Source organism: Hydractinia symbiolongicarpus, chromosome 9 (assembly GCF_029227915.1).
Source record: "Hydractinia symbiolongicarpus strain clone_291-10 chromosome 9, HSymV2.1, whole genome shotgun sequence".
NCBI classification, from domain to species: Eukaryota; Metazoa; Cnidaria; class Hydrozoa; order Anthoathecata; family Hydractiniidae; genus Hydractinia; species Hydractinia symbiolongicarpus.
Genome location: NC_079883.1, coordinates 21565821 through 21586879, shown reverse-complemented (window position 1 = coordinate 21586879; position 21059 = coordinate 21565821). Strand labels below are relative to the sequence as shown.

The 21059-nt window shown below is 34.4% G+C and overlaps 3 protein-coding genes across 3 annotated transcripts; 1 reads left to right on the top strand and 2 right to left on the bottom strand.

Moving 5' to 3' along the window:
- Positions 1-7980: 7980 nt before the first annotated feature.
- Positions 7981-8625, bottom strand: LOC130656457 (barrier-to-autointegration factor A-like). The gene has a single exon (XM_057459312.1). The coding sequence runs from the start codon at positions 8477-8479 to the stop codon at positions 8207-8209; it is 273 nt and encodes a 90-aa protein (XP_057315295.1). The 5' UTR covers positions 8480-8625; the 3' UTR covers positions 7981-8206.
- A 218-nt stretch (positions 8626-8843) lies between these two features.
- LOC130656455 (uncharacterized) lies at positions 8844-11936 on the bottom strand. The gene is made up of 2 exons (XM_057459310.1): positions 11896-11936; positions 8844-9414 (listed from the first exon to the last, which is right to left on the bottom strand). Exon 2 carries the CDS (start codon positions 9381-9383, stop codon positions 9018-9020), a length of 366 nt encoding a protein of 121 aa, XP_057315293.1. The 5' UTR covers positions 9384-9414; positions 11896-11936; the 3' UTR covers positions 8844-9017.
- A 3782-nt stretch (positions 11937-15718) lies between these two features.
- LOC130656453 (serine/threonine-protein kinase VRK1-like) lies at positions 15719-20884 on the top strand. The gene is made up of 10 exons (XM_057459308.1): positions 15719-15958; positions 16432-16490; positions 16563-16632; positions 16880-17076; positions 17380-17478; positions 18122-18254; positions 18653-18773; positions 19327-19385; positions 19590-19750; positions 20006-20884. The coding sequence occupies exons 1-10, from the start codon at positions 15778-15780 to the stop codon at positions 20336-20338; spliced, it is 1413 nt and encodes a 470-aa protein (XP_057315291.1). The 5' UTR covers positions 15719-15777; the 3' UTR covers positions 20339-20884.
- The last annotated feature ends 175 nt before the right edge of the window (positions 20885-21059 follow it).

Genomic DNA, 21059 nt, shown 5'->3' with positions numbered 1-21059 from the left:
TCATTTCAACACATGAACAAAATTGTTATGTACACAAATGTATCCTACCACAGCTGTGCTATTTTCAATCATGATTAAAGCAAATATTTAAAAAATATCACGTAAGGTAACGACATTGAAATAAACTCTGTTATTGCCCACACGCCATAACTCAATTAACCAGTGAAACGTTTCATGTAAAAATGTTAAAACCGACGTCAATTTTTTCATCTCTGTATACACGAAAGAAATGAAAATCGACATTATTTTACGACATATACACCATAACATAATTAACACATATTTTTACAAATTTTACACATAACCACGTTATCATGAGACATAGGAAGGTAAAGTCATTCACAAACAATGTACAAGATGTCGTGGGTTTCCTCGAAGCCTCGTTAAATTGGCCATAAATCTTTTGATTTAACTGAACGTTTAATTAAACCGTCTATTAATTAATTATTTTCGTATTTGTTCAACGTCATTCAAAGCTGATTAGAAAAAGAAATTCATTCAGTTATTTTCTATACATTAGTTAATTTGCGGGAAGAAAAAAATGGTTTTTTTATGACACCTATTTGTGAAATGTATTACAAACTTCGACTCCATGACTTCTTAGAGTAGAGCTTTACATGACACGTTGAGGAAGGGTAAAGCAGTGTGTATTTAGGTGGAAAGGGTTATTGTATGTTACAAATAATAAACTTTGTTTTACTTATCGTAACAGATTCTAGCACTCAACCGCTGGTTGTATAAATCCTCAAAACCCCGATCTCAAGGTATAACGTTATTTCTTGTCAACCTCGACCCAGGATCTCTTTACCAATAAGCGCAGCGCCGATGAGAGACAAAAAGCTCCAGGAACGAGGGTGATTTTTTGTGTTTTCTTTGTTCTGAGGTGATAGACAAGTTATATCCAATTCTATGAGGCATTCTGCGGTTGTAAAATGAAACCAGTGGGATGTACAGACAGAAAGACAAGTGCCATAAGGAGACAATACACAAAAAAAAAACATAACTCACTTTACAATTTCTCTATTTGCATGTGATTAACCAACTTTAATCTTCACCTTCAGGAGGAATTGGTCCCTGAATTATTATTACTGACCAGCCAATGATTTCGCCGCTATCCAATTAATCGAAAAGGCAAAATGCTCTAAGAACGAAGTTGACTAACTTTCTGTCTCTCAACCACACCACTGATCTGACAAGAACCCTCTTCTAGTCCTTTGAGGAGTCTGAAAATTTTTGCGAATGGAATTAAAATTATATCCCCTACCATAACAAACGTTGTGGCGAGATAAAAAATTCCTAAATTATTACGTGTGGAAAAAATGAGCAGCATATCGATTTACTTTGAAAGTGCTGCAAGCAAGAAAATAGCCAAACAGAGTTGTTTGCAAAAAGCAGCTAAAATATAAATATATTCTTTTCTTACCCAGGGTAGTATATGATTCTATTTAGAAAGTTCCTACTGCAAAGTATATTCAACTTCGATTCCAGGGTGCCTTGTCTCTTTTTTTATACCGGGAGAAAAAAAACCTGGGGCCAATGTTGAATTTTATTGTACCTGTACTTACTTCCATCTTGTTACGGTTAGCTTAATAATGTTTTCTTCTCTTGTGTAAGCAACATATTACGAAGAATGCTTTGAGAAATCTGCGACACAAAAAGCACTTCGATACTTTTTTGCTTTCAACATGTTGCACGTGCCAAGATGTCAATGTCAGTTGTCAGGTGACACTTATTTAGATGACATTTGATCGTATAAAGCTAATCAATGTCAAGATATTTATTATATAAGGATATAGTCGCGCCTGCATAACTTAGATAGTCATTAAGGACAGATTGCTATAAACTGGTGTGTCTTACCACAATATAATATCGAGGTGCAAAGCATTCAAATTATTTGGATTGATCTTTCTTAAACTAAAACATTCCTGGAATCTTGTTTTTTGAAGCATTTGTGTATTAGCAACGAACTTTGTAATAATAGCCTCATGCGTGTGCTTCCAGCAAAGGTTTGGACGAAATAACTATAATTTGTTTGCCCTCTCCTGTTATTATATTTTTCTTTTCTCTGTCACTTTGGAATCGTTTCGAGCTATCTAAAGAATATTTGTCCCTTCTGTTTACCAAGCTACGTTCAAACGACGAAATAGGTTTCCGTCAGAATGTATAACACGCATTTTAGCCACAACCAACGTATTTACAACAAAACGCGAGATTTTATGATAGTATTGAAAGGCCTTGCTCACTTACGCGTAAATTAATTCCTGCAAAAATTTGTAAACACTTGAATAGCGATTTTCTTATCGCAAAATAAAGAAAAAAATACGTGAAAATGTTATCCCGCGAACACTACTTTCACTAAGGTATGCTCCTTTAACCCTATTCGGTCCGGGGTTTTTCGAACATACTATGACCGGGGGGGGGGGGGGGGATTCCGCCCCCCCTTAATAACTTTTCATAGGGTTGTTCAAATTGAATCAAACTTGGCACACTTATATTACGTAATAAAAGGAACAAAATGGCGCCAATAAACTTTTGCTTGCGTCAGCACATTTTCTGTGACGTCATCAGAAGCTTGAAAATTGTTAAAAATGCCACTATCTGCTTGAAATATAATTACTTTTGTTCTAGAGCGAATTTTTACATTCAGTTTGAAGTTTCTGAAAGCTAAATAAAAGTTATTTAACATATCTTCCGGTTTTTACATGGATCGGATAAAAAATTGCCAAAAATTGCCCGAAAATCCGTTTTTTTCCGATTTTCGGGTAAAATCCGACAAAATCGGGAAATCGGATTAGTCACGTGTTCAAATTATTCCAAATGATTCTTCTTGATGAAACAAAGTTGTGTTGCAAGTTTCAAGTTCTAAGGATAATCCTAACAGGAGTTATTATATTTTCCCCATTATAAGGATTTCATAGAGATTTTAAGGGGTAGTTTCGAGTAATGGCCAATATCAAAGCCTCTGAAAGGTATGGGACCTAAAAAATTAGCATGCAGGTGTCTAATAGATAAATGTTGAAACTCAGTAAGTATCATAGCCATATAACAAAGCAATCAGAAGTTATTAAAAAAAAACCGTCAGGGGGGGGGCGGAATCCGCCCCCCACGGACCGAATAGAGTTAAAGCATAGTGACGACACATCAGTTAAAAATGCTTCCTATTCTTCCGTGAAGAATCGGTGTTGCACGGTATACGGACATATTTAAGGGTTACAAGATTTACACGAATTCTCCTTGACGTAAACAAGGAATTGAGTTACCACAACCCTGTCTATTGGAATAGTAAGTATTCATAAAATAAACTTTTGTATAAGAAAAAATATAAAATAACGGAGAGGGACACAAAAGCGAAGAAAAGAGAAGTCGCATCGGTAAAGACAGTATTGCAGTGTCATAATGACATCCAGTGTCATGAGAACGATTCAACTAAACGTCTTGCAAGTGCGCGTTCTGATGTATTAAAACGCAAAGTTTGGAGGAATATTGAGTTCTGGTTGTTCCAAATCCAAAGCTGTAGCCGGGTAAAGAAAATTTAACATGTAATTCTTTTACTTATAAAAAAAAATAGTTGCCGCTTGATGTAGAACACACTGGATAAGTGGAACTTCTACTTCTGCTACCATTTTTCCCCGGTCCCTTGGATTTGCCTTCTCAAACTCTCCTAATTTCTTCGATCTAGCTAGCTAACTAGAATCCCGGGTAAGTGGGACCATTCTCTTGGTCCCTGGAGCCAAATTACACCCTCGTAAATGGAACTTTTGTTCAAATTTCAAAAGAAATTCCGAAATTCCAACGTCCGCACGTGTTTTTTTTACATTCGAATCACGGATTTTTTGCGTGCGTAGTTACGCTATAGTTTATTTTTTAAAGAAAGCATGAAGTCCGTACAAGCATCGAAAAAGAAGTCTAAAAGTTTGTTTGAGAAAAAAACCGCCTCAAAAGAGATTTTTGGACTATTCTTTTAAAGGTTGCCCGAAAGGACCCACGCACCTAAAGAGCGTAAAATGTGTCAGTTAAAGATCTGTCGCTACCGCGGTCTGAAAAAAGGCTGGATGGACAGCGATTTGCTTAAGGAGTGGGTTCGGGAGTTGGATGGAAAGTTTGTACGACAAGATCGGAAAGTTGTACTAATTGTAGACAACTTAGAATTGATTCATTTCGCTTTCTTATCTACCATTACCATGTATACGACACAGTTGAAATAATTGAGAGTCTAGGTAGTTAGCACGGGTAGCATTGTGGTTGAAGATGATGACAGGCGAAATGGGAGGCCCTGCATCATCAGTAGTGGCAGAAATATACATGCAAGCACACGAGACAACAGCATTAGTCACATCAGACAGACGTCCAAAGTTTGGAAAAGATTTGTTGACGACGTATTCGCCATAATTAAAAGATCTCATCTAGAAGAGTTGCATGAACACATCAACGGCCTACATCGACAAATCAAATTCACTGTTGAGCTTGAACACGATGGAAGTATCGCTTTCCTGGACACTTTGGTCAAACGCAAGAATGGTTCCATTTCAGTTTCAGTGTATCGTAAACCAACACACACTGACCAGTACCTTAACTTCGAATCAAACCATCAGAAATCTTGCAAAGAAAGTGTCATATCTTCATTACTGAATCGTGCCAACAGTGTAGTCAGTGACAAACAGGAGAGGAAAATAGAAATTCGACGTGTAAGAAATGCATTAATCACAAATGGATACAGTCATAAAGTCATCACGCAAGTAGAAAATAAAATAAAGAGAAGATGCAACGGAGACAACAAGGAAACATCAGAGGAATTTATCGCATCAGCATTCCTACCCTTCGTACCAGGTACCAGCGAGATCCTTCGTCGAGTTTTAAGGCAACACAAGATCAAATGCATTCTTACCTCTAAAGACACCCTAAGAAGCACTTTGTCTAAACCAAAAGACAAAATTAACCTGGAAGAGCAAAACAATGTTGTTTACGAAATCCCGTGTAAAGATTGTGATGCAGTGTATATAGGCGAAACAAAAAGAAAGTTTAAGCAACGAGTACAAGAACATATGCGCGCAGTGAGAAACGGCGATGTGAAGAAAAACGAAATTGCGGACCACAGCTGGAGCAAAAGTCATCAGTTTAATTGGGATGAGAAGAAAATCATTGACAGAGAATCCAGAACAACGGCCAGGAAGATTAAAGAAACCATCAACAGTGTAGAACGTAACAAACACATAAACAGCATCTCGTATCAACTTCCTGAGATTTGGTTACCAGCCCTACAGAAGAAGTAGTTACCTACATCCAGGTCCGAAAATGTTAATTACCGTAATTAACTGTAATTATCAGCTCGTTTCTGTTTGGTTAATTTTTATGAATTTCGATCCTCTGCAATTATATAAATACATGCGCAACATCATTTCACTTTGCCCGATGATGGGAGAAGGATCTCCCGAAACGTTGCCTACTAAACTATCATGTTCAAGAAATGATAAACTTTCCACAGTAATATCTGTAACACTTTGTTTATTTTTGAGCTTGGTAAAAAATTAGCCTGGATGATATTCGCGACGATTATTGTGACGAAAAGTAGAAACTAATTTAACTTTTCGTCATGACAAAAATCGCGACCAATCAAATTTGATTATTTCTGACGATTGCCGTAAAAATCGTCCCGAGGAGATTTGCCCTAAGCAACCATTAAATCGAATATATAAATAGCAATTTGATATTTGACCGAAATCTGAAATCGTGCACGCAGAAGTGACAAAAGAACATTTAGTTGATGGTTATCTGCTGATGTTTAATTTGCAAAACTTAAAAAATATAAAATAAATTAAAAACCCTGACAATGGCACCATTTGCAAAATTAAATCCCAACGCATTTCGTAGGGATTTAATTTTAAAAGTGGTATCCACGAGTCCGGCTGTCTATCATATTCCAAGCATCGCTGTCGCAAAAAGCAACGAGTTTGGACAAAATAGGAGTATTCACAAAGAAAAAACAAACAACAACAAACTTCGATCTAGCTAGCTAACTAGAATCCCGGGTAAGTGGGACCATTCTCTTGGTCCCTGGAGCCAAATTACACCCTCGTAAATGGAACTTTTGTTCAAATTTCAAAAGAAATTCCGAAATTCCAACGTCCGCACGTGTTTTTTTTACATTCGAATCACGGATTTTTTGCGTGCGTGGTTACGCTATAGTTTATTTTTTAAAGAAAGCATGAAGTCCGTACAAGCATCGAAAAAGAAGTCTAAAAGTTTGTTTGAGAAAAAAACCGCCTCAAAAGAGATTTTTGGACTATTCTTTTAAAGGTTGCCCGAAAGGACCCACGCACCTAAAGAGCGTAAAATGTGTCAGTTAAAGATCTGTCGCTACCGCGGTCTGAAAAAAGGCTGGATGGACAGCGATTTGCTTAAGGAGTGGGTTCGGGAGTTGGATGGAAAGTTTGTACGACAAGATCGGAAAGTTGTACTAATTGTAGACATCTTAAAAGTGATTCATTTCGCATTCTTATCTACCATTACCATGTATACCACAGTCGATGAACCAAGGAGTGATTCTCTCTGAAGGCAAAGTACTGTGCCGGAATGGTCCTGATGATAATCAAAGCATATGCAGCGAAGAAAGAAATTCTAAGCATCAACATTCTAACGGCTTTGAAATTATTTGTGCTGTCATGAGGAGATGGAGTGAGTCAGGCATTTCTGTTGAAGAGCAAGATCGGGAAAAGAATGATTTGAATGTTCCATTCAGTGAGTTAAGGGGTAACTTGAAAGAATTGAAGACTAGGCAAGAGTAAGTAACTCCTCGCAAATTTACTTCAGAAGATTTTGTATGTTTAGAAGATTCCGTAGTTGTCACTGAGCCTTTGCTATCTGTAGTTGAAATAATTGAGAGTCTAGGTAGTTAGCAGGGGTTGCATTGTTGTTGAAGATGATGACAGGCGAAAGCAAAGACACAATGAATGCTTGTAGAAGAAGATGGAATACGTTCATCGATCGTGAATATGGCCAGATTGGCTGAATTAACAAATCACTTGGAACAAGCACCCTTCACGATTTTTTCTACACAGACTAAAAAATTATGAGTTTCGTTCTTAGTGACTACACAAAAGCAACTTTTATAACTTGAACTCGCTATGTCTTATTTTACCCCTGGAACCTTTTGCACCTATATTTTGAGGGCTTTCAAATCCTTTTATCAGAACTGCGTTTTTTTCACGAAATTCATTTTTTTATCCTGGATGATATTCGCGACGATTATTGTGACGAAAAGTAGAAACTAATTCAACTTTTCGTCATGACAAAAATCGCGACCAATCAAATTTGAGTATTTATGACGATCGCCGTAAAAATCGTCCCGAGGAGATTTGCCTTAAGCAACTATTAAATCGAATATATAGCAATTTGAGATTTGACCAAAATCTGAGATCGTGCACGCAGAAGTGATAAAATAAAATTTATTTGATGGTTATCTGCTGATGTTTAATTTGCAAAACTTATAAAATATAAAATAAATTAAAAACCCTGACAATGGCACCATTTGCAAAATTAAATCCCAACGCATTTTGTAGGGATTTAATTTTAAAAGTGGTATCCACGAGTCCGGCTGTCTATCATATTCCAAGCATCGCTGTCACAAAAGCAACGATTTTGGACAAAATACGAGTATTCACAAAGAAAAAACAAACAACAACAAACTGTTCACATCGACGTGTTTTGAACTTCTTACATTGCCATCTAAAAACAGCGAACGAAAATCTTTACTGAACACACGTGTTCACCTGTCAAGACACGTGTTTTTTTACTTACAATAACACACTGTAATAACTTTTTCTTAAGAAAGACAAGAAAACAATCACTAAGCTAATTAAGTCTATAGAGTAGCAACTAATTACCCGGAAATCAAAAGAAATAACACGTGTTTTTTTAAAACCTCAAGCGATACTGCGTGTCCACAGCTGTAACAGCAAGTGGCTGAAGAAAAAAAGTCACTGGTAAATTTCTTTATAAATTTTATTATTATACAGCTAAAATAAAGACAATATCCGCTCGTTTTCAAGAAAACGACTTCTAAATAAACACAGCTTCATACAAGAGAATAAAAGTGGCATACCATTAAAATCATACCCACTAAGTTTTATATTGCTACTAAGCAACAAGTGCTGTCTACAAATATTCAAAATCGTGCTTCTCTGTATACCACACCTAAAAAACATGGCAACTACAAAAACGCGTCGCACCAATCCTTTAAACAGCCACAACAGTCACTACTTTGTTTTTTGTTTGCTTTACACACCTCTTTCAGCCATTCTGTAAACATCTCTTCGTTTTTTTTTAACACTAAATACTGACCAAGTACGACATACGCCTTGTCGAAACCATTCTCTCTCAGGCGATCACCAAGCACAGGTCCAATCCCAGCCAACTCAGTCACCTCCTTATCGCCCATTGGTTCGCTAACGAAATTGCGATGTTTTTGTGAAGTGGTAGACATGTTGTTAATTTCCTACTCTGAAATGTAAATTATGCAAGTGTATATTTTTAACAGAACTTCCGCAGTTTAAAAGAAAAGAATGTGTAAGCGAATTAAAAAAATATAATGCGCTTAGAAATATCTAAAAGCACACAAAATGACTATTTTAGGCTCAGGCAAAGAAGCCAAAACTATTTCAAGTCATTGTGTTCACAGTTGGTCGATTACACCTTAAATGAAAATCCACCAATTTTAATTTGTTGCCCCTGTTATCCAACATTTAGCAAGTGTTCTGGTGGAAATGCAGGTAATAACAAGAGTTAAGTATTTATAATAAAAAACAAAACAAAAAAAAAACTGAAGTAAAACTACATAACAAAATGGATTGCTGGTTTTCCTGAAAAACACAGGAAATTCTTGCACTACCATTAGATGATAATAAATATTTTGTGTAACATACATGTCCAAGCAAAAAATAAAAATACAATTGTCCATTTGATTCTGCTCCTTGTTGTCATTCTTCACTATTGTCATAGAGTGCTCTTATACATTAATACATTTAATACATTTGTCCGTTCACTTCACTTGATGAAAATAAACCAGGATGTTTGGCCATCAAAACCACTGCTTCGTTGTAAATATTTAAGTCAATTTCCCCTGCACCAAAGCTAACAAGATGCTCCACCGTTAGAGATAAGTCTTTGTTTACACGAGCAAGCATTTGCACAAATCCTTCAAGTGGTTCTTCAAGTTGATCTTCCAACTGTGCTTTCACCTCTTTACCATCAGCCAGCTGAACTCTCAACTCCATTCCATTTGGATTCATGATGGTGATACGACCAATGGCACACACAGTCTTACCAACATTATTTTGTAGCATTGCACCATTTACATAGTGCTTTGATTCTATCACTTTGTTTTCCATTACTGTTATATGTTCATTGAAGTTTTTATACCTAAAAAGTCAAATTCATATTTTGATTTATTTCTACAACGATAAAAAACAGGATCTGCAGCTCTAGTGTGGTTTCAACAATTCCTAAACTCAACCAATGAAATCAGTGAAATCATTACAGCAAATTATACAACGCTAAAGATAGATCATGAAAAATTTATTACTAATATAAAATATAAAATAATATACCGTTACTATTAAAGATTTTTTTTTTTAATTATTCTGTTTTAGTTATTTTTTTAATTTAATTCTAAAATAACCTCTAAGAGTCTTGTCCGGGCTATTAAAAAAAACTGTCTGGGGATTGGATGGGCGTTTTGAGCCCCTCCCCCTCAATAAAACCGCTGCCCTCCAATGTTAAAAACAGCTTAAAAATCAACCCCTGAACAAATCCTTGATAAACCACTTAACTTCTTATTTTTACTTCAAGTCACTTTCTTTTGTTTAACTTTGAACAAGAATTACTAAAATCAAATTTTCTTATAACCTGAAAGCGTTAGCAGCATTTTCTGCAAAATCAAAGATCAAAAAAATAAAATTGTTTATTAAATTAGTTACAGCTAAATTCCACTACTGCATTATTTTTTAAACCAATCAGCTTTATTTCCGGAGAATTAAAGCCAATCAGGATATTTTAGGGCAAACTTTTCAAGATGCGAGGCAAAGTAAACTTTAATTTGAAAATTAGTCAATTTTAATTGAAAACTAAAATCACTAAAAACCTATAAAGCTAAATAAACATATATTGCTTAACACATTCAATATGAAAGATGTAAAAAAAAACTCAACGGAAATTGTAAGCTTGTTTCTTATTTAAAATGGACGGAAGAAAAACGCTATAAATTAGCTAAACAAAAAATGTAGCAACCTGAAATTACATATACATGAATTTGCTACAAAATTAACTAAATATTGCTCTTCTCGATCCAATCAATGTATATCTGTTTATATGTCCTTCACTGTCTCTCACTTTACTGTTAGCTCTGCCAACAGCTAGCTAGATGCACTTTGATATATCCAAAAAAGAAAATCAGACTTACAATGTAAAAATAGGATATAAAAAATATTGCAAACTAAAGTAAACAAACCAATACCAATCAAGTTTATAACTTTGCCACGACGATTAATAAGTTTCATTAAGATTATACACTCCTCTTTGAGGCAACAGAATTCTCTTTGTTTTAAAACCTACACGATTCTCACTTGCATATTAGTCCTGGATCGTTCTGCATTTTACAGCAGTTGTATACACCAGAAGAATTCTTGCCTAGCCAAATGGACAGCTTACACTAGCACGACTGATGTAAATAGTGTACCCGGCACTGATACAGAAAATAAAATTATTTGCAGGACAAAAGAGGGGCGAACTGTATTCTCTGACAAAAACAAGACCATCGAACCCAGGCGTGGAGGGTTGGGACTGCTGTGTTCAGACTTACGGCCTAAAATTAAAAAACAACTGGCTCGCAGAGATACCATTTAACTTTTTGGAGAGAAATTTTTACTGGTGTACACCAATATGCCATAGCTAAAACCACCCCTGGTGCATGTACACAAAAAATATCATGAAAAAATCAGCTCAGTAGCAAAAGTTGTTAATTTTACTGAAGAATAGACACAATAAATGGCAAAATAGCTGCCCAGAGTCCTCAAAATTATGGCATTGTCCACCAAGCAAACTACATGATTTTTATATATATAAAAATGGGCTTTATAAGAACATCAAAGTTAAAAACAACAGGTTTTTTGTTTACAACGATAGAAAAATAAAAATGTGTAAAATTGACGAGGTACTGACTTGCCAGAAACGCCACAAAAACCATGGGGCTTTCGGACAACTTTCAGTGTTTTAAAAAATTTTAAATTTCGCCCGGAGAAACACGAATCAAGATTTTTTTAAACATTTATTGTCATGTATATATAATTATTTCTTTTAATGTCGAGCAGTGGTATTGAAAGAGTTTAAAAAAAGAATTTTTTATCATTTATTTCATAAAGCTGTAATAAAATTCTACAAATAATAAACTCAGGGTAAAACGACAAAATAGCACCTTCCTTCTTCTCGACAAAATTTAAACGTAAATAAAGAGATCGCGTTGCATTTCGGGCGGGCCCAGGCTTTTCCGGGCAGTTACAGACAAAAACATTGAAAAAAAAAACAACTGAAACGTAACGTTAGCCACCAACTATTTCTAGCTGCCTTACTGTTACACATATGGCAACAAATTGAAATACGTAAAAATATACAATAAATAATACCATGGCCATCTCTAGCTATTAGTACATCCAATCATATAGCTATAGCCTGCTTTCCAAGTTTTTATACCTAGCTAGCTAGCTAGCTAAAGTACATCTCTGTTATATTTATTTTAAACGTTAAAAAAGAAAAGATTTATTTTAAACTATGGAAGACTTGTAAAGGTATTCATTTTATTTTATACGTGTTTTTGCATGAGAAATATATAATTACTTACTTACTTACCTGCCTGAACAAGGTTCTAAAATGTTGTTAAATAATGAAAAAAAAACTCCCGCCTTGTTATGCCAGATAAAATCAGGACTTAAAATGTTAATTGCTGAAAATTTTAAGATAACTAAAAGAAATAACCCAGTTAAAGAGGAATTAAATATTAAAATTAAAAAGGCAAAAAGAGGAAACTAACTAAGATACATTTCATATATGACTTTAAAACATTATTTATCTATTACTAGGTCTGTAGTTTTCTAACTATTGCATTTATTTTAAGAATTTAAGATTGCGCGCGAAGTGAAAATGGTGGCGAGTTAAACATGCTATTTGGTATATATAGTATAGCAGTATTTATATTATATGTTCCTTGGTATCTGGGTAAATGGGAAACGTTGACTAAAGAATGATTTTCCTTTCCCCTAGAGCATAATGGAGCATGTTTTAACTTATCTCAGCCCAGCCAACCTGACTTTTTATCTTTTACTTTTTTACTGATATTATAAAATACTGATCATGGAAAGAGAAACTTGTTCTCGTTTTTTAGGGGCGACGCTAAGAAATTTCAAGAGAAATATCGATTTTTTACCATAAAAAAGTCTACAAATTTAACTTTTTTTATACAGTATATAACAAATAAAAAATAAAGTTTTATGTTAACATTTATTAACTACCCCCAGGAGTGTTTTGTTGAGGGTCTAGAGTTGTATCACTGTTCTGCCCGGATAATAAACGCTGCCCTGATTAAGTACGGCAGCTTGCCCCGGTTAAGAACAGGGCAGAAAATAGATAATCAGGGCAACATAATCAGGACAGGCCGGCTTATTACTCAAAAAATATTATTTGGGACTTATAAAAGGAACATAATCAGGCAGGGCAGACCAGTTTTTATACGACAGTCTAATATTTTTTTTCACTTAATGTAGAACGCACATAATCGGGGCAAGCTGACTTTTATGACAGTCAAATATTATTCGAGACTTATAGAACAAATATAATCAGCGCCGACCGCTTTTATATCATTCGTCATCACTTCTGACAAGCAAATAGCCCTGGTGGCAAAGTTGTTGTTGTTCTCAAATGAAACGAAATTTCGTGGCAAATACTAAATTTTAGGATTCGAAAGTTTCATAACTTTTCACCTAACTTAATTCCCGCAAAAAGAATAATTTAGGTTCCGTGAAATTTAGTTTCTTCAAAGTTGATGTTGAAATGTATTTACTACAAGAGTAGTTTATACTAAGAATTACGTTGAGACTTTTTTCTTTCGCCATGTCTAGTTTTTAGGGGTGTTCTATCTTCCAGAGAATGTTTATTCACAAAAGTTCAAAGAAAATGCTAATTACAGCCTGCCTGCCAGCCATTATATCAGCGTTCATAATCCGGTCACCACAACATAACCAGTGCAAAAAAAGCATAATCGGACCATGCGTACATAATCCGGCTGTCCCGGTTGTAAACAGGCTGTTTTCGCAATCTGGGCAGAACATCACCCTCTCATTGAAATTTTCTTGGTTTACGCAGTGAGAATTGATAAAGGGACTTCAGCATTCGGAGGAAAGAACATTGTTATTTATGTAGTTTTTACAAAATCAGTTTTTACAAAAATGCATCTTCTAATAAAATACAACAGAAATCTTTGTGTTGCGTTATCTGAATCAGCAGCGTCATGTTTTTATGTGCACTAAAAAAATGAAGGCAGGAATTTTAGATTTATCAAATTTTGGATATTTTAGGGCCAGGCTAGTTAACTATAACTCGGATTCCGAAATAAACTTTGAAAAATTTTTAGGCATCAGGTATATATAGAAAAGATAAAGGGTTACCTGCCCAGTACCACTATAAATTTTTCGTTATAAATATTTGAATAAAAATCAAATATTTTACAAACAAAGCACAATTTAAAAAATGTGAAATTAAACATAATGGATAGCTAACTGTTGTTGAGTCCACATGTGTTTGTGTGTATGTGAAACAAGTGCAAATTTGTTCCCAGGATTTATTGTCTTGATGAAGTCGCCTATCCAAGAAAGGTAGCTACCTATTTTATATTTGATACAATTTGCTATTATGTTTTTTTTGTTTACACATTTGGTAGAAATGTGTGTTTGGTCATGGTGGTGGTGGTCTGTTAACAAAAAATGCAATTCTTTGTCTATATGGTTGTATTCGCAAATTTAGAATGCCAATTTTAACAACAGCAGCAACATCACTTTTGTTTGACTGACTGCCATATCACAGTGTAGCTGTTTTACATATAACTGTTAGAAATAGAAGTATCGATATCCTATTTTTCATCTCCAGCCACTTCCTCAACAACCTTTTGTGGCTTACTGACAGGGGGATCACTCTATCTTCGCTCTGTTTTCTTTTTTTGCTGTCTTTCCATATGTAGATTGGTGGCTTCTACAATGGCCTTCCCTTCTACCTCTGACCATAACCAATCTTTGCCGTAAATGTGCATTAGCACTTTCAATGTTTTAATGACTCATTTTGAGTCGCCAATCTGTTAACGTTGCTGTTGAAATACTGAAAGATCTTTTCATGCTAGAATTCGACCCAGAAATAGTTATAATAGTTTTTGCTAGTAACGATATACTTGGATAATAAGCCTTTTGGTATTTTGAAACATTTTTTCATATATACTTACAGCATTGACTGGGCAGAAGTATATTTTGCTTGAATAAAATATTTGAATTTTATCCATTCAATCGTCCAACACTAACTCTAGATTTAAAATTATGTTGTTTAAGCTTTTATTTGTAAAAATAGATAATTAGGTCTCGTGAAAATTTTCAAAACTTGGTTGTTTTATATTTGCAGTTTTAAGCAGCTCGTAACGTGGTTGTGTTTAACAAATGTTGCTTTCGCTCTCCACATCATAAGCTGTCTAAAAACGGCTAAGGTGACTATATCTAAAAATGTGTTGTCGGTACACAAAATATCAGCGATATCTAAATAGAAGCAATCACCCTAAAATGTTAAGGAGTTTGGTGAAGGTATACAATTCCATTGGTCATAATAAATTAATTAATGTTTTATGTTTATTTTGCCTAACAGCCAAAGTATTTTGTAAAGCTGCCACAACTGCTGAGCACATACAGCAGAGTTTTTTTTTTTGCGATGAGAAACTAGTACCAGTCATCTATAGGTTATGTGGTTTAAAATGTTAAGAGTTTTGCGACAGCTTTTATATCAGATTTGTTTAATAAATAAATCTATATTATAATACCCGTATACGTCTGTCTGTCTGTCACGCAAAATGATAGCTCAGCTGGCAATAGCGAGAAACACGCAATGTGGTATAAAAAGGACGGGCGCACCCGTGGATTTTCCACAGACTAACGACTAGTAATAATAAATATTTAAAGTGGCTAGCCCATAAAATCACAAAAACCTATAGTTACTGGATTGTTTCTACTGATGTTAGATTTGATTGCATAAAATCCATCAAAATTAAAAAACGAAACAACAAGAAAAAAATCCTAATTACATTTAAGGCAATATTTTTAATCAAGCCAAATCCGATGTTGATTTTGATGTAAAAATAGGATAAACAGATGCGACACGCTTACCCTGACAGTCCAAATACATGTTCTTTAGTATGCTGAAAGTGTGAGGATTTGCACTTGAAAACGTACTGGTTTACTGCTCATGAATTTCAGTAGCCATTTTGATGTAAATCCCATTCTTGTCATGTTACTAAATCACTTGTCTGTTAAAAAATATTAACAAAAGTAACAGTTTTGAATGTAAATAAAATTTTAAGTTTTGAGAGGATCTTGTAGCGAATAAACGATGGTTATTGGGGAAATCTCCAAGAAGTTTTGTCTTTAATTTTATAGGCTTGCTTTTATATTTTTAGATATATGTAGCTAAAATCTTCTGTTCAAAGAGATGCCACCAAAAAAAGATACTACTAAAAAAGTACCAAAAAAACCTGTTTTAAAATGCAAAGGTACTCCTCGGGGAATGTCCAAGCCAATGCTACCTGGTTTAGAAATGACAGACCTAATGAAGAAACAATGGAAACTTGGACCTGTTATTGGACAGGGTGGATTTGGCTATATTTACTTGGGTTTGTTGATATTTCTAAAAATATTTTTTAAAAACTTTTTTTATTTTTTTTTACTTGATCAATAAGGAGTCTAACAATACCCCTGATTGAGGCCATAAATGCATACATTTACAGTCTTTTTATTTTAATTTAGCACTTAGCAATTACCGAGTCTGTAAGAATATTATCAGATTGTGTGTGTTTTTCTTGTTTTTTCTTAAGATAAAATATCTACAATATACACCTATTTGTTAAATTGACCAGGGAAGGATCTTCAATCTTTCCTGACTAAAATTATGTGCATTTTTTTTTACTCTAATTATAATCCCTCAAATATATATAGACAGGTAGGTGTGAACAACAAATGTATAAGTTCTAACAAATTTGTGTACAAATCTATTTTACACTTGTAAAAATGTTGTGTGGCTTTAATTGCAAAAAATTTGGTTTCAGAATGAAATAAAAAATAAATATACAAATAACATTTATTTTAGGTGACACTCTAAGCAGCAAGGAAGTGACACAAAATAATGCAAATAATGTTATTAAAGTGGTGAGTTTATTGTGTTTGCAAGACTTTAATATAAATAGAAATAAATATACTTATCACTCTTTATTGATTTAGGAGCCTCATGCTAATGGACCACTGTTTGTTGAGTTGGCGTTTTACCAGAGAGTAGCAAAGTCAGATATGAGTAAGACAATTACTTAGTTCCATGTTTACAGATTGCTATTGGAATTTACTAAATGCAACTGCTTGTGAGAAGCTATTACAAAATTTTAACATCATACAGAAAGGAAAAAATCTAAATCATGGATGATTTTGACATGGCACAAAAACCATGAGTTTTCCCAATAAAGTTGGAAGAATGTTTGAGTCTTAAAGAAATGCACTAATAGTATGCATTATTATTTTTCTGTGGTAATTTTTTTTTTATATAGTCAATTCTTGGGCAAAATCTAATAAAAAAAAACATCTTGGTATACCTGTCTACATTGGTACTGGTTCATTTGAACATGAAGGGACAAAATATCGCTTCATGGTCATGGATAGATTTGGAACAGACGTTGAAAAAATATATAAAGAACACAATTTCCAATTTCCAGAAAAAACTGTCTATTCTCTTGGTCTTCGTATTGTAAGTAACTATCCTTTCGTTAACATGTGAGTCATCCGTAAGCAACACTAGGTAACACTAAGCAAGTGTTAACAACCTTAAAGGGTGCTTTTAAAAGTATTTTCCAAAACGCAAACAATAAAATGTTATTAGATTACACCGTTGGTATTTTGAAACCTAAATAGTTGTATTCCAAATTTCCTAAAAACTGGTTTTAAAAGTGCACCCAAAATTGTAAATGTCTAAAAAGTTAGATAAACCATCTTTTGTATAAATGATTTTGTTGACTGCCTGATTATTAAATCATTCAAAATATTGTTTCAGTTAGATACGCTTGAGTATATTCATGAAAATGAGTATGTGCATGCTGATATCAAATCATCCAACTTGATGATGGGCTTCAAGAAAGCAGATCAAACAAAAGTAAGTATTTCAAGCAAGTCACACACTTCTGTCAATTTTGTGGACTGATCTATTTGAAATTAGACTTAGTCCAGGGAGGAAGGGAGGGAGGGAGGTATAATCTTAAAAACACACTCTACTTACAATAATTCAACACAGTATTCATGAATTGGTGTGCACATTTTCATCTTATTTCAACCTCGGGAAGTATAATGCGTAAACTGTGCAGAAACATAAGCATAAATGTTTTGTTTACTTCTGCTACGTTAAGTTAAAGGGTACTGATTATTATGGTGTAAGCAAATATTGACAAATTTGGCGAATTTTCTCCGAACGTGAAAAACTTCAATCAAAATCACGAGAAAGAAACCTTAAAAAGGCACCTTTCTTTCAATATTTAATAACATTTCGGCTATTGACGAAATTAGGTACTTGCTAAATGTTAACACATCATTTGGAAAACTCGTGTATCTTGTTTAAAATACCCTCGAAAATTAGTACCGTGATTAGGGTATTTCTTATAGTCTAGTTATCTCATAGTCATTCTTTGCGCTTGACTAAGCCGAAGGAAGCCTTGTTCGACACCTGTAACGAAAACATTAACTGAATTGTGATAACGGTATTGTATGGACTGTGCATGTTCATCATGGTAACTTTTTTTTAGGTGTATTTGCTTGATTATGGTTTAGCTTACAGGTATTGTCCCAACGGCAAACATGTTCCTTACAAAGAAGATCCAAAGCGAAAACATGATGGTACCATTGAATACACAAGCAGGGATGCTCATAGAGGCTGTGGTAGGTAGACCCTAAACCTGTCTTCTCTTGGATTGTGTTCTGTATTTTTGTAGTGGGCTCCAATAGCCTTCACTCTTTTGTTAAATTAATGAGACCTTTTTGGTAAAATTGACTTCCACGGTTTGATTTTAATAGTGTAATATTAGCTTCGCTTATCCATGTTGGTATTTTGCCCTTGCCGACATGAATGGCGATGAATTAAGCAAACAGGAGAATGAGATTTGTCGAAAAAAGTTGATCGACTTGAACAATTAAGATGACCATATTTAAAAAATCGGTATTATTAAGCTAACAGCATTACAAGTATTATTAAATATATGGAGCCTTTTATATTTGATGTAACATGTGTTTTCTGTGTGTTGTCATTTTCAATGTCAACTTTAATGTCGACTGTTTAGCTCCATCTCGTCGTGGCGATATGGAAATACTTGGTTATTGTATGATGCAATGGTTGTGCAAAAGGTTACCCTGGGAAGATAATTTGGAAAACAAAGATTATGTCTTTAAACAAAAAACTAAGTAGGTATCTTAGGCTTGCTGTTCAATGCTTGGGTGTACTAATTTTTTTGTGTACGCCCTTTTTTTATTAGCAAAATCCTTTAGGCAATACCAGGCTTAAAAAAAAAACAAAAAACAACAGTCGGCCTGAAGTGAGTATATAAAAATAAACCAACAGGGATTACAAAAACAGCAGTAGTTTCTGAGACTTTTCTTAGTCATGTTTCACACCACAAATATCGTAATTAAAACGAAGGTTTAAGCACAAGCCTAACTGGGAAAGCTCTTCTGTCAAGTTGATAGTCAACAATCAACATGGAAGCAACAGTTGAGTCTTTAAGAGAGAAACGTAAAGCAACATTAAGCCTTGTGTAAGTTTGTTATTGCTTGTGGAAAACATGCCTTAATGTTTTTGCTTCATTTCGCTGAAATTACCACAAGCAAATATTGCTGTATGGTAAATACCTGTTTTTTGCTAATCAACAAAATGTGTACACGTAAAAATTGGTAAGATTAAGACAACATTGAAGTTTTTAGCTACTGTTTAAGATCATTTTATTATGTTTGAATTTAGATATATGGATGACATTGATGCGTTTGTGAAATCTTGTTTTAATGCTGGGAACACACCAAGTAAACTTTTATTAGTAATTTAATGGTTGTTGTCCAAGTTTAAAATTTTAATTATTGGCACAATCACTAGAGACGGTTGCAGCAGGCATATTTATTGTGCATTTTAAATCTACTTTGCCGGATAAATAGTGATTACTATGACCGTTTTTAAAAATGAAAGAAAACCTTTTATCCACGAGCTGTACAACCCGACTTTTATTTTAGCTCACCTGTGTGAATATTTAAAACTTGTTGCAAGTTTGAAATACGATGAAAGGCCAAACTACAAGAAGATGAGAAGCTTGTTTAGTGATGGCTTGTCTAAATGTGGTTTCAAAGATGATGATGTTTCAGTTTGTTTACCAAGCAAAAAGCCTTCACCACAGGTGTTTTTTTATTCGCTTGTTCGTGGATGTTTAGTTTGCCAATTTGTTTTTTGTTGTGTTAATTTTTTTCATATGTTTGTTTTGTGACGGTTTATAGCGTAGTGTCGATTTGAATACTGAGGGAAATCTGACTTAGGGACAAAATCAACACATAACTTTTTTCTAAAGCGGATTGCCCTTGATGATTAACTTTGTGAAAATTCAGCTATACTTTGCTGGCATAATTAATTTGACCTGCATTTTACTATACTTTAGAAACGTCGTGCCACTGTTGACGATTCAGACTCGTCGCCTAGTCCAAAGAAACGACAGCGCGGCAAACAAAAGGACGTTTCCCCATTATCATCACCTAGTCCTAAAAAACGTCAGCGCTCTGCCACACCAAAGAAAACGTCTTCAAAAAACTTGATAGCGAAAGCACCAGCTACTGGTGCAACCTTATCTAAAGGCCGTTCTCCTCGAAAATCTCCTTTGAAAAAGACTAAAACACAGATCGCCGAACAGAAAGTAAACGGTGAAGTAAGGATAGTCCACAGGAGACCTCGGAGGAAGAACGTTCCAACTAGAGATTTTGCACAGTCACCTTAACTTGAGTAAATTAAATACACATGCGCCAAGTTCATGTTATAAGGAGTGATTGTAGCAGAAATGTTTTTTGAAGATGCTATTTTGGAAAGATATTAAAGATAGTATTGGGGTTAGCCTGTTGACGTAGATGATTTCTAGTAAATTGCAACTTATTTAAATGGTGAGTCATCTTGACTTTCTCGTATTTATGTAAAAGTGTATGGATTCTGGGTTTGACCAGCGTTGTTTCCTCATTTGTCGATGCAAATTAGCACATTTGTTGGCTGCTAATCCTGTAATGGCCTCATTAACGTTTGTACTTGACAAATTCTATTGTTTCAAAGGAATTTTCATCCAAGATTTTTGGTTGATATTTGGTGGTTATGTGTTTTTACGCTAAATGCATGTCAATTTATGCGTTACGTGTTCACAATCGTAAATCGCGAATTATGTTTCGTTTTTCTTAGAACGTTTTTACAATCTGAATTTTAAGAAACTTGTAAAATTTCCTATTGTAATTATTGAGTAATAAGTAATTAATTAATGAAATACATAAAAACATCGACATATTTATTGTTATTTCAAATTTTAAAAAAATTACCCGTCGTCGTGGTGTATTAACAGTGTGCCCTTATTTAAGCATTAAGGGTAGAAATTTGACAAAGATAGTTGTTTAGCTGGGGAGTTGTTGTGCTTGCTTTTGTATATCAGATGAACTGAAGCCTTGTTAAAAACTGTAGAA

Coding starts and splice junctions, on each gene's coding strand:
- LOC130656457 (XM_057459312.1), bottom strand. CDS start 8,479: ATGTCTACCACTTCACAAAAACATCGCAATTTCGTTAGCGAACCAATG.
- LOC130656453 (XM_057459308.1), top strand. CDS start 15,778: ATGCCACCAAAAAAAGATACTACTAAAAAAGTACCAAAAAAACCTGTT. Junction 16,491..16,562: donor CAAATAATGTTATTAAAGTG/GTGAGTTTATTG, acceptor TTATTGATTTAG/GAGCCTCATGCTAATGGACC. Junction 17,479..18,121: donor AGAAAGCAGATCAAACAAAA/GTAAGTATTTCA, acceptor ACTTTTTTTTAG/GTGTATTTGCTTGATTATGG.
- LOC130656455 (XM_057459310.1), bottom strand. CDS start 9,383: ATGGAAAACAAAGTGATAGAATCAAAGCACTATGTAAATGGTGCAATG.